The sequence below is a fragment of the Bombina bombina genome, chromosome 7 (genome assembly GCF_027579735.1).
Source record: "Bombina bombina isolate aBomBom1 chromosome 7, aBomBom1.pri, whole genome shotgun sequence".
NCBI classification, from domain to species: Eukaryota; Metazoa; Chordata; class Amphibia; order Anura; family Bombinatoridae; genus Bombina; species Bombina bombina.
Genome location: NC_069505.1, coordinates 317036215 through 317050292, shown reverse-complemented (window position 1 = coordinate 317050292; position 14078 = coordinate 317036215). Strand labels below are relative to the sequence as shown.

General features: G+C 37.6%; 1 protein-coding gene across 5 annotated transcripts in view; it reads left to right on the top strand.

Moving 5' to 3' along the window:
* PXK (PX domain containing serine/threonine kinase like) overlaps positions 1-14078 on the top strand; it is a 274909-nt gene that overhangs the window by 251224 nt on the left and 9607 nt on the right. The window contains exon 18 of one of the 5 annotated variants that reach the window (XM_053720960.1): positions 12695-12729. The exons of 3 other annotated variants lie outside the window; for them this stretch is intronic. In XM_053720960.1, the coding sequence (XP_053576935.1) occupies positions 12695-12711 (17 nt within the window). In that variant the 3' untranslated portion in view covers positions 12712-12729. The remainder of the gene's footprint in view (positions 1-12694; positions 12730-14078) is intronic. One more of the 5 variants, XM_053720961.1, reaches the window with a different exon arrangement.

Below are 14078 nucleotides of genomic sequence, written 5' to 3'. Positions count from 1 at the left end.
ATCCAAATCAACAAAGGAATGGCTTCACCAGAAGAAGATTAAAGTTTTGGAATGGCCCAGACCTGAATCCGATCGAAAATCTGTGGGGTGATCTGAAGAGGGCTGTGCACAAGAGATGCCCTCACAATCTGACAGATTTGGAGTGTTTTTGCAAAGAAGAGTGGGCAAATCTAAATTTTTTTACATCACAGAATCCTGTGTAGACTTTTTATATCCACTGTATCTATCTATATATATATGTGTGTGTGTGTGTGTGCTAAAAATCCAGCACATAGTCATATAATCTCCATAGAAAAGCAATGGCAGTATAACGGCTGTACTGAACAGCTCAGTAATTTTAAACGAGGTGCTGCCATAGTATGCTACTTTTGTCACAAAAAATGTCTGCACTACTAGATCTGCCTGGTTCAAATGTAAGTATTATTATTGGGAAGTGGAAGCATCTTTGAGCTGGAGTGGTGCAAATCACGCCACCACTGGACTCTTGATCAGTGGAAACATGTTCTCTGGTGTGATAAATCATGCTTCACTATATACTGTATATATAGGTGTTGGAGGTGCAGGGAGAACACTACTTACCTAAATGGGCTGGCCCCAGTTAGTTCCAGTAAAGAGTGTGTGGCAACAGTTTGGAGAAGGCCTTTTCCTGTTCCAGCATGAGCCTTTTCCTGTCTCTCTCGCTCTCTCTCTCTTGAAGGGACTGAAACCCAAAGCTTTCCTTTTATTTTTCAGATAGCGCATACAATATTAAACAGTTTTTCAGTAGGTATGCACATTCGGATCATTCGTGAGGATCCCAATGCAGAAGTAAGCAGCGGTTTGTGCCCTTTGGATATTTTTGTATCCGAATTAAATCCTGTAAAAGATCCCCGCACTAAGATCTCTGCTAATCCAGATCTTAGAGCAGGGATCTTTTACAAGAATCAATTCGGCTACGAAAATATCTAAAGAGCATGAGCCGTGGCTTACTTCCGCATTCAGATCCTCACAAAAGATACAAATGCACATCTCTATTTTCCAATTTGCTTCATTCTTTTTGTTTCACAAATCAGCAGCTAGCTCCCGTTAGTACATTGCTGCTCCTGAGTCTACCTAGATATGCTTTTCAACAAAGGATACAAAGAGTATGAAGCAAATTAGATAGTAGAAGTAAATTGGAAAGTTGTTTAAAATTGTATGTTCTATCTAAACCATGAAAGAAAGAAAAATTCTGTATCATGTCCCGAGTATAGGTTTTCTGTAAGTCTCTTACCTTCACCCCTCTCTGACTCACTCTTATGCTAGAGGGCCCCTATGGTTTCTAACTGGAGTTTGGAGAATTGTTGTGATCTTGGGATAATTTATCTCATGAAAAAAATGTAGATAATTTGATTTTATTACTACATTTTATTTTATGAAGAGTTTAAGGATAATTCAGACACGCACAAATTACAGATCTTTGGAACCACAAGGATTTTTCTTGTATTTTTCCATGAAAAAGGATGCAACTTTCTTAGGGTTGGCAGTCATAAGAACTATTCAAATGCAACCATGTACAAAATTTTTTACAATTTTAATTGAGATTCTATATTAACTAATAGCTCTTGCTGCTCTACAATAAACTTTTAACCTTGTGCTTTCCTAAGAAGGTAACACCGCATTTGTACTTAATGTGTTGCAGTCTTCTCTGGCAGCAAGGGGGGTTAATGAAATATAAATCTTTAATATGAACATGCTTATGTAAAAACATAATTAAGACTTTTTTGTAGTATTGCAATACATTGACACATCAGCTGAGCTAATATAGTGATACTTTTTTTTTCAAATGGTGAAACTCACCCCACCAATTTCCTAATTTATAGGAGCCAATCCAGGCTTGTTACTGCAGTTGGACCAAGCTTGCCAATGCCATTTCCTTGCAAAAGAGGGGCATACATAATGGAAATTCTATATGATATTCTCAGATTTGAGAATCTTTGTTTTATGCAGTATTGATTATTGGGGGTCTCCAAATAATATGCTTTTATTATATTGCAAGTAATGTTAATATTATGCCTCGTTAAGGCAGTACAGAAATACCACCTTCCTTGGTTGGAAAAGCTAAAATATGTTTGTAGCAACCACTAAAGAAACTGTACATACATCTCTGGTAATGAAAACCAAATGAGTCAGTTGCTCAGCACTAATACAGTGAGGGTTTAAAGTCTTGGGTAAATGGACACTATACACTTTTATAATAAAACATTTATGTAGCAATCTAGCTATAAAAGCTAGTAAATATGCAGACTCATTCCTTTTTGTTAAAACTGTATGGATCTGATTTATATCACGTTGTCAGCATAACCTGATAGTGGATTATCTAAGCTAAATCACTACAGGCAGCATTTCTTGGGGGTGAGGAACTGTTTACATATAGTCTATCTTCTATTTCATGAAATATGAAATTATCAGAGCTGGGTAAGTCTGAAAAGCCTGAGAGATGGGTCATCTTGATTCTCTTATAAAGGAAAATAAAAAAAGAGCGTATCCATATCTCACATCACCTTTTTGTTTTGTACATGCTAGATCTATGTGGTACAGCTACAAAACCTTTTATCCAAACTGCTTGGGACCAGAAAACCTTTGGTTTTTCGAATATTTTGGATTTCAGTATATTTCCATATGGAAAATGGGACAACTTGGAAAGTAAATGGGTCCAAGTGCAAACAACATCTTATGTCATACATAAGACATAAAGGAGGTTTTATATTATTTTTAAAACTTTTGTTTACATGGTACAATCCAAAAGATAGCACAGTACTGTAATCGGAAAGGTAATAGTTGTTTAAAATAAATATAGACTAGCGTTTGCCTTTTAGAACACAAAAGCTAAATCAAAAGATGCAGAGAAGAATGTGACTTACTGGTATGGGGAAATTCATTTTAATTTTTATTTTATTTTAAATATTAATGAAAAAAGTTTGGATATCAGAATAATTCTAGATTTTGGAATTCTGGATTTGCACCGGTACTTACATTATATTATGTTCTTGGTGGAATTTTTATGGAATCAGTTTCAACTGGCTCCCTTCCAAAGTGGCGACAAATTAAATGATATTTAGCTGTGCATATTATAGCATACACTCCTCTGTTACCTTTATTTGATTAAAAAGAAGAGTTAAAAAATGTTACGTAGTTCATGATGCCTTCCTGAATAAACATCAGGTTCTGTGAAGGAATTATTGGCCCTTTATGCAGGCATACATCTGGTTTGTGAACAGGCTGCTAGTGTGTAAAGTAGCATACCTCTAGATGTCCATATTTGTGGTGCCTGCTTGGAGGCATTAAAAGCCTATATGCGTTTATCATAAGTAGGTTCCAGTCTGTTCTTACATTTACCTGGTGGCCTATTATGTAAATTGACAACTGCAGTAGTTATTCAGTCGTTAAGCGGTAGTCTAGTTGTGGCATGGTCAGCCTATCATCCTTTTATGGCTGACAAATTGCATTAATTTTGTTAATAGATTTTCCATTCCAGAGAGCTTGTTTACTTTCTATGGAAGGCAACTCGCCACTCACCAGGTCTTCCATGTTTCTAGAGAATTAAGAAAAATTCGGCCATTTTAAGGTTCTGTGTGATGATTTTACTCTATGCTGCTCCATAGTTAGCTAGGGTCAGTAATGCAAAGATTGTATGTCCCAATGAGTGTATGCACTTTTTGCATACAATGTCCTGTTAATAACACTTCTAAACATAATTTTTTTATATTTTTAGATATTGGAAATCAAAATTAAAGTTTCACGATTCAGAACGTACAATTTAAAAAAGATAATGTGTATATGTTTCAGTCTGTGATTGGCAGATTAGTTGTCACATGATAGAGGGGACAGGGAAATTATAGTAAATGATTAAATTTGTTAGAAAAAAATCTACTGCTCATTTAAAAAACAGAGCATGTGTTATTGCGTTGTCTTCTTCTAAAGCATTTATTGATTATGTAACTCTAGCATATTTAGAGGTTCTTTAATTGAACACTGTACCTGAACCATGAATATTTAATTTTGACTCTAGTCTCTCTTACATCTATTTTACCCCACAATAAATCTTCAGTCCCTCTGCTATCTCATACCCCTTAAAACAGTGTTTCTCAACTGTAATCAGCTGATCAGTAACCATGGTTACTAATTTGCTCTCACCTATCAGCTGATTATTTCACCTGTACACTTGTTCAGCTATAATGAAAACCTGGCCTGTTGGGGGTACTTGAGGACCGCGGTTGAGAAACAATGCCATAATATACTCATTTACACAATGGATCTAAGCCATATCAAAAGCAAGATTTATTAAACAACATGCAGCTTTTGAGGCTCTGTGTTGAAGGGTTACATGAGTGAGCCTGCAAACCACAAATTTAGGAAGCAGAAACTGCTTCTTTATCCTCTCCACCACCTCAGAAATGACAAGATAAATCACCTCAACACTTTCTTGGTCAGACATGTTAGTTAAACATGCTCAGGCAGTGGAATGGAGATTATGCAGACTTGTCTCCTCGAATAACCCTGGAACAGGAGACGAGGGACTCTCTTCTATGGTGGTTGTCTCCAGATCATCTATCCCAGGGAACCTGCTTTTGCAGACCGTCCTGGTTGATTGTGACAACAAACGCCTTCTAGGGTGGGGAGCTGTCTGGGCTTCCCTAAAGGCTCAGGGAGTATGGACTCAGGCAGAGTCTGGTCTTCCTATAAACATTCTTGAACTAAGAGCGATCTTCAATGCTCTTCTGGCCTGGCCTCAGTTGACTTCGGCCCAGTTTATCAGATTCCAGTCGGACAACATAACGTCAGTGGCTTACATAAATCATCAGGGAGGAACGAGGAGTTCCTTAGCGATGACCGAGGTACCCAAGATAATCCAGTGGGCGGAGGCCCATTCTTGCCATCTGTCAGCGATCCACATCCCAGGGGTGGACAACTGGAAGGCGGATTTTTTGAGCAGGCAGACTTTTCATCCGGGAGAGTGGGAACTCCATCTGGAAGTGTTCTTTAACTTGATTCTCAGATGGGGTCGGCTGGAGCTAGATCTCATGGCATCTAGTCAGAATGCCAAGCTCCCGAGATACGGATCGAAGTCCAGGGATCCCCAAGCGGAACTGATAGATGCTCTGGCGGTTCCTTGGTCCTTCAGCCTAGCATACCTATTTCCCCCGTTTTCACTTCTTCCTCGGATCATTGCTCAAATCAAACAGCAGAAGGCATCGGTGATCCTCATTGCTCCTGCTTGGCCTCGCGGGATTTGGTATGCAGATCTGGTGGACATGTCATCTCTGCCACCTTGGAGACTTCCGTTGAGGAAGGACCTTCTAATTCAAGGGCCCTTCCTTCACCCAAATCTAGTTTCTCTGAAGCTGACTGCTTGGAGATTGAATTCTTAATCTTATCCAAGCAGGGTTTTTCTGATTCGGTCATAGAGACCATGCTTCAGGCTCTCAAGCCTGTCACTAGAAGGATTTACCATAAGTTATGGCTTAAATATCTCTATTGGTGTGAATCCAAGGGCTACTCATGTCTTTTCTCCAAGAAGATTTGGAGAAGGGTTTATCGACAAGTTCCCTAAAGGGTCAAATCTCTGCTTTATCTATTTTGTTACACAAACGTCTGGCAGATGTCCCAGATGTACAATCTTTTTGTCAGGCCTTGGTTAGGATCAGGCCTGTGTTCAAACCAGTTACTCCTCCATGGAGTCTGAATTTAGTTCTAAGAGTTCTTCAAGGGGCTCAGTTTGAGCCTATGCATTCCTTAGATATTGTTATTATCTTGGAAAGTTTTATTTCTTGTTGCTATTTCTTCAGCTCGTAGTGCCTGAGCTCTCGGCGTTGCAATACTCTTTACCTTATCTTATTTTCCATTCAGATAAGGTAGTTTTACGTACTAAGCTAGGTTTTCTTCCTAAGGTTGTTTCAGATAGGAACATTGATCAGGAGATTGTGGTTCCTTCCTTATGTCCTAATCCTTCTTCTCAGAAGGAACGTCTTTTGCACAATTTGGACGTGGTCCATGCTTTAAAGTTTTATTTACAAGCAACTAAGGATTTTCGCCAGTCCTCTTCTTTGTTTGTAATGTTCTCTGGAAAACGTAAGGGTCAGAAAGCTACGGCTACCTCTTTCTTTTTGGCTGAAGAGTATCCTCCGTTTTGCATATGAGACTGCTGGACAGCAGCCTCTTGAGAGCGTTACGGCTCATTCAACTAGGGCTGTTGCTTCTTCATGGGCATTCAAAAATGAAGCTTCTATAGAACAGATTTGCAAGGCTGCAACTTGGTCCTCTCTTCACACTTTTTCTAAATTCTATAAATTTGATACTTTTGCCTCGGCTGAGGCTGCTTTTGGGAGAAAGGTTCTTCAAGCAGTGGTGCCTTCCGTTTAGGTTCTCTGTCTTGTCCCTCCTTTATCTGTATCCTCTAGCTTGGGTATTGTATCTCATAAGTAATGAAGATGATCCGTGGACTCGTGTCTTTAAAAAGAAAAGAAAATGTAAGCTTACCTGATAAATTTGTTTCTTTTTAGACACAATGAGTCCATGGCCCGCCCTGCTCTTTTAAGACAGGTTGTTAATTATTGTAAACTTCAGACACCTCTGCACCTTGGCTTTTCCTTTCTCTTTCTAACTTCGGTCGAATGACTGGAGAGGGAGGGGAGGAGCTATTTAACAGCTCTGCTGTGATGCTCTTTGCCTCCTCCTGCTGACCAGGAGGTGAATATCCCATAAGTAATTAAGATGATCCATGGACTCATCGTGTCTAAAAAGAAACAAATTTATCTGATAAGCATACATTTTCTTTTTTTTTTGTCCCTGTTACATCTTCCACTTTATGAAGAGAGTAGGAATAAAATCTTGCCATAAAAAATATGATGCATTTTAAATCTACACAAAATTCTGATTTCACTAAGGGTGAACTCATTTTGACAGTGTATGTATGTTCCTTATCTAATTCCAAACTCGCATAGTACAGTGACATTATTTCAGGTTTGTTTTAATTAATGTTACACACAAGAAATAATCGTATATAGTGTGTTTATTTTAGTTGTCTCAGAGAAACAATCTATGATAACGGTAATAACACAACAAAATGAGGATAGCATTGGCTGCCAGGTGTGGCATGATCTTGGGTTGATTAGGCCTGCTTTGGAGGTGCCAGGGTCTCAATATACAGAAAGTGCCTTGAGAGAGTTTTGACAATCACCTAGCAGTTTGATAGACATAGGACTTCTTATTGAAATTGGAGTGCTGCTCCTTTAAAACAAGGGTCTTTCCAGGCCCCACGATTTTGTTCTATATGCCATCACCGTTGCCATGGTGATCAACTGACTACCATCTTGTAATGTAATATACCCGTTTTATAGATAGAGGGGCATCTTCTCTTTAAAAGTGAGGTCGCTTCCCTCATTCTAATACTTATATTGAAGGTAATTGGTCCCATCTAGAGCTCAGGGTAATGCTTAAAACCTGCAAGCTAGTATAATAATCTAAAAGTTTGAACTGTTCTCATTTACAGTGGACTCATTATACCATATACATTTGACAGGGCTCTATTATTTGGACAATTTTTTTTTTTTTTTCCCTTTCTGGTCCATTGACAGATAACAGCTGCTTTGTCTGTCTCAAGCATGCCTGGGCTTTTGCACATCTCTGTATTTTGCAAAACCATATTGTGCCTAAATGCAGCTGCTTTTACTCAATGCTATTTGTAGCAGAATCCACAGTGATGGAAGTTTAGTCTATATTAATGCACTTTTAGTTATTACCTCATTATAAACTTTACTCAATGTGTTTTCGATGCATTCCTAATAATAATAGTAAAAAAGTTATTTAGAAATGTGCTGGTGTGGATATTGCGATGTAACTTTGTATTATTTTGTGCTGGGAGCTGCAGTGCATTTTTTTTAACCAGATACAGGTTGAGTGATTATAAACTGCAAAAAGTATGAGCTGGTTCATCTCTGCCTATATTGATTTATTACTGTAAATGTTACCATATATATATATATATATATATATATATATATATAAACAAACGCAAGAAGTGACATTAAACGCTAAATACATTTCATGCACCATGTCTAATTACTGTATGAGTGACACCGACATTTTGGAACGTAGGTTACACTGCAGGCATTTAAAAGAGTGGCTGCACATGTGCAAACAGGTCAGCACTGCAATTGCAATGGCATATACATTTCAACATAGCAATCTCTGACTAGAGCACTGGGCTCCCTTACAAGCCAGATTTTCAGGATTACCTTGGGTAAGAGAAGGTTAAATAACCAATATTTACTTATCTGATTATTTTACCTGTGCTCTAGTTCAGATGTCCTCAAAATCTGGCCTGAGGACAGGTTTGAAAACCAGTGGTCTAGAGGGAGATGGGTAATATCCTTAATACTATGTTATAAAACCTACTTGGGGCCTGATTCTAAAAAAATTTAAAAAAACTCGCCGGAGAGAAATCAGCTTATTTTACTGAGTATTATCTTGTAAAGTATGTGTCTCTCTTTAATATAAATCATATAAGTGAACTCCCCTTAATGAGATACATAATTCTCAAGATAAAAATTGTCTTTAAAACAACCACTGAGTGGCCTCATCATACTGACGAGAGACATCTTATAGAATCTCGCCAAACCAGAAAACCCTTAGGGCTAGATTTATCAAAGGCTAGGCGAACTCTGTATGTGCCTCGCCTGTAACTGCGCCCCAGCTCGCCTCCGGAGAAGCGCACATGTGCGCCAGAATTTATCAAAGAAATAGACGTAACTTTACGCAGGCAAGCTGGGGCGTAATAATGATATATTTCGCCTGTCGGAAACAGCATTTACTCCCTATTTATTACAGTTACATCCCTATAAATATTTACGCTGCCATATTTTGGTTATTAAAAAAAAACGTTTAAGTTAATATTTAGCTTCTATTTATATTATATAATGATTGCAAAAATAAATATATCAGTATATATATATATATATATATATATATATATATATATATATATATATATATATATATATATATATATATATATATATATGACCAATAGTAGAAGGGAAGGGGGAAAAGGAAAGGGAATTAGGATATAAAATGCGCTATGCCAGCACAAATCATGTCAACTAAGTGAAAATTATAACCCCTCCATGTGAATGTCAAGCCTGTGAGTCTAGGGAATTATAAGCCCCTCCTAATCTATAAGCATAAAAACCACTAGTCATAGGTATATGCAGAAAAACGTATATAAATTGTAATATTACAAAAATATATAAGAACAAGTTAAATATCCAATAAAAATTCTATAGCCTAAATACAGCAAGAACAACCTATCTACCAATGGCCATTGGGAATTATTGAAAAAATTATTGAAAAAATGTGCACAGTGTCCGTGGTGAACAATCAATTATTGGTCAGATGGTCTTAAAGGAAAAGTCAGTCTCAAAAGTATCAAAAATATGCAGCGTGTGTCCAAAGCTTATGAACAATGTGTTATTTAAGAGACAGCAGCAGTGATTGTTTGAAACAATGTACAGTAATGCCAAGCAGAATACAGATGAAGGCACGCTTAGAGAAAGCCGCATTGAGTTGCCCTGGCGGCGAAACACGTGTAAGCGTAATTTGTACTGCACACCTCAGCTAGGCAAGCTGAGGACCCTGGATCCCTTGGACCATTAGGATATCGAGAGTATCATTGCTACTGTGTGAACATATACAAGAGACGCAGCTGATTTATTGCACCGGACTATATATGAAGAAACGGCACGGCCAGCATTTCATCGAGTCTACCTTGTGACCTACCGGAATATGGAAATCACTTCCTATACAAAGAACGGGTGAGATCAGTCCATAGTGCTTGTCTATACAGTGGGTCCCTTGAGTGAGGGCTATCCCTCAGTAGGTAGTACCCTATAGCAAGTACCCTCTGTTATATCTGGGAACTGTTACCACCCTTCGTAACGCCATATTGCTGCATTGCTTTGCTTCATCTGTATTCTGCTTGGCATTACACTGCTTCAAACAATAACTGCTGCTGTCTCTTAAATAACACAGGCTGAACATTGTTCATAAGCTTTGGACACACACGCTGCATATTTTTGATACTTTTGAGAATGACTTGTCCTTTAAAACCATCTGACCAATAATTGATTGTTCACCACGGACACTGTGCACATTTTTTCAATTATTCCCAATGGCCATTGGTAGATAGGTTGTTCTTGCTATATTTAGGTTATAGAATTTTTATTGTATATTTAACTTGTTCTTATATATTTTTGTAATATTACAATTTATATACGTTTTTCTGCATATACCTATGACTAGTGGTTTTTATGCTTATAGATTAGGAGGGGCTTATAATTCCCTAGACTCACAGGCATCCACATGGAGGGGTTATAATTTTCACTTAGTTGACATGATTTGTGCTGGCATAGCGCATTTTATATCCTAATTCCCTTTCCTTTTCCCCCTTCCCTCTTTCCTCCCTATTCCCTTCTACTATTGGTCATACTATTTTTCAATGCTCCCGTGCACCCCCAGATATAACTATTTAAATATCAGGGGTTTATCTATACTCTACTAAATTGGGTTGAGCTGACTTACCGCATGCTTTCTGTGTTTTATATATATATATATATATATAAAACTGTTGGTACCCATATGCGCCAGTGGAAGCGCACATTTCTGGCAATAACAGTCTCTTCTTGGCTCTGAGCCTTTTGAAAAATTAGTTAAAAGAAGTACTGCATCACAAGATGTAAAAGCATGTATTATAATGGTGTTCGCCTCAGTCTGTATGGCGAAATATACAACACGCAATTGAAGCCGAAATTGCAGTTCCCTATCAGCGCAAAGCATTAATAAATAAGAAACTGGGCGTATTTGTAGGTCGGGCTGTTAAATTATGCCTATTACTAATGTATATTGTTGCACTCGGGAGCAGGTCTGTGCGCCTAGGCGAATGCAAGCGGAGTGCGAAGAAGTTTCTTTTAGATTTGCGCAATTATAGGCGCAGAGTGCTGTGATGAATATGACGATCAGGTCGTATGCGCTATTTTGGATGGGATTAAAGGAGAATGGCTTTGATAAATCTAGCCTTTAGTGTTTAATGTCCCTTTAAGGGAGGGAGAATCAGGCTATCCTGTCTTTGTTCTACACACAAAACAGATTTGACAACACAGCAGCTTCCAGCACAAGTAAAAGGAAATCTAACAAATCGTTTTTCAGTGTTTTATGGAATGTGTTTATTAATGTCACATTTACTATTTATACACTGCATTTGTAGTCCTATCTGTAGTCTTAAGTTTAAAAGGTGCCCTGTTGCCTCTCCTATACGATCTACCTTTTACAGTTTGGTGCTTCATCCTATGATTGTTTTTACTATAGGTAAGCAGAATGGGTGAGAAAACAATGCTTCACGAATTAAAGCCCAGTATCAAAATAATACTCTTAAAAATAGGGGCACTTTAATTCATTAAAGTTTACAAAGATGCTTATTTTTTAAAATACTTACCTTACAAACATCACGCCGATCCTCCGCCCGCATCTGCTTCTTTCCTTAGCAGATCGATGACGAATCCGGCTTCCTCCAATCATTGTGTGTCTCCTTTGGCATCCAGCTCGTAGGGCAACGCAACAATTGGAGGAAACCGAATTAGTCATCTATTTGTTAATGAATTCATCAGATGCAGGCGGAGGATCGGCGTTATGCTTACCATAATGCAAAAGGTAATTATTTTTAAAAATAAGCATCTTTCTAAACTTTAATGAATTAAAGTGCCCCTGTTTTTAAGAGTATTATTTGATACTGGGCTTTAATTTGTTAAAGTTTACAATAATTTTAAATGGTTAGAGGGATCAAAACTAAAATGTGCATATACATTTTAAATAAATTGTTTGCAATATACTTCCATTCGCAAAAATGCTTCTAGTAAAATGTAATATTGTTTTTCAGCGGCATACGCACATATGCTTGGTAGTGCCTGGTGCACCAGCATTCCAACACCACACCTTCTCAGAGTCAGCAGTTGCTTGTATGAAACAAATTAAGTCTCCACAGAGGCAATACATACTGTCACCAACTCTCTGAGCTTGAATACTGGGGCATTCACAGGATATGTGCGTATGCTGCTGAAAAAACAGTAACATCTTTTACTAGAAGCTAATGGAAGTATATTGCAAAAATGCTTCTATTTAAAACTGAAATGCACTCAACTTTGATTCTAGGCAAGTAGCTGTCCACCAATAGGGCTGTTGAAATTGTCCCTATCAGCCATTAGGCACAGTGTCGCTAGGGATGAGTTGTGTGCAAATTTGCACTTCCTGAGTTTAAAAGCGAGTTTGCATAGCTTAGAATTAAACATTCCCATTCCCAAATATCTTAACATATTAAAATACTGCTCTTTCATATAAATAATAGAAGATATTTAGGTTGACACCCCTCTAAGCGCAGATATCTTTTTTAAATTATCACTCAACCTTTAAATGATAGAGAACTCTATTACGTACAATGCACTTCACAGGGTGTATTATAATGTAAAGGTATAGATGAAATTATATATTGTTTATCACACAGTCTTCCTTAAAATTGTACCAGCTATTACAGTTTAACAAATGTGTATGTAATAAATTTCTATCTTTTAATACCTAAATAATGATATATATCCATTTCTCTCTCTTTCTCTCTCTGTCTTCATTGTAGAGCATGCATCATTTTGATCGTGAATTTTTGGTAATGTAAGCAAATGCTTAATTATCTTCATTTTAAAGATGCTCTGTTTCCAGGTGATAAATTGCAATCTGATGTTCATTTATTTTCTTGCAGTGCATGACAGTCTCGTTATTATTTAATCACCGTAGCAACCATTCATATTTGAGGAAACAGCGCATATTTAAAAATGTTTGAATTACTTGTCATTTTCTTTCATATTTTGGTAGGCATAATGACGATTCCACGAGGAGCCGATCAAAATTCTTAAATCAAATATAACATTTTAAATGTTCACTGAAATCCTAAGTTTTTGGTCATTCAATTAAACTACAGATACTCGTCGACTTACGACCTATGCGACTTATGACCATCCGTACTTACGACCATGTGTCGTACTGAAGGCGATGCTTATTTGTGTATGTGCGCAAAGGCAAGGCGGTGCTTGTGTGTGACGAGAATTGACTGTAAGCAGCAGCAGCCTTTTCATGGTTCTCACCATGTCGCAGTCCAAAAAGCCGGTAACATGTAGCGGCAAAGAAGAGGAAAGCTCTTGATTTGGAGATAAAAATGAAAGTCATAAAGCAGTCTTATGTTATTATTAATCATGAAATATATGCCCCATACCCTACAATAGACCATATTATTTACATGCCATATATATTGACCGACTTACTTACGTCCAAATCGTCTTACGACCGGAAGGTCAGAACGTAACGTGGTCGTAAGTAGACGAGTATCTGTATTTATTTATTTTACTTTTCAAACAAGCTCCCTGCAAACACCTCCGCAAATTAACACATAATACCAAGATGAGTTAACAAAAATTATAAAAAATACTGCTAATTAAACTGGTCTAACACATTTTGGCTGTACACTTTAGATCTGGGTTCTGAAACTTATGGGACCACTGTCATGTGTGGCACTTTGAGTGCTGCAGCGAGGCTAACACAATTTTAAGAGCTACTAAAAGCTACTACTTGTTACAATTCTACCTGGCTTCTATGCAGTTTGGCAGCCAGGCCCAACACACTTTTCACCGGTCCCATGCAAGATGAACACCATATGCATAGAAAAATTCACAGCAAGCAGAAGCCAGGCATGAATTATTAATGGGAGAATAAATTTAAAATTAAACTTTAATGCGTTGGTAAGAGCATGATATTTTAAACAACATTCAGATTTACTTCTATTATTACATTTGTTTGGTTCTCTTGATATAGTTTGTTATAGATTAATGCTAGGTGAGCTCAGGAGCGTGTATGTTTGTTTAGCCATCTGCCAGCAGTTTTCATCACTGTTTATGGCAATGTTTTACATAGTTGTAAACACTGCTGCCATAGATTGCTTAAGACACATGCACTCTCCTGAGCTCCTA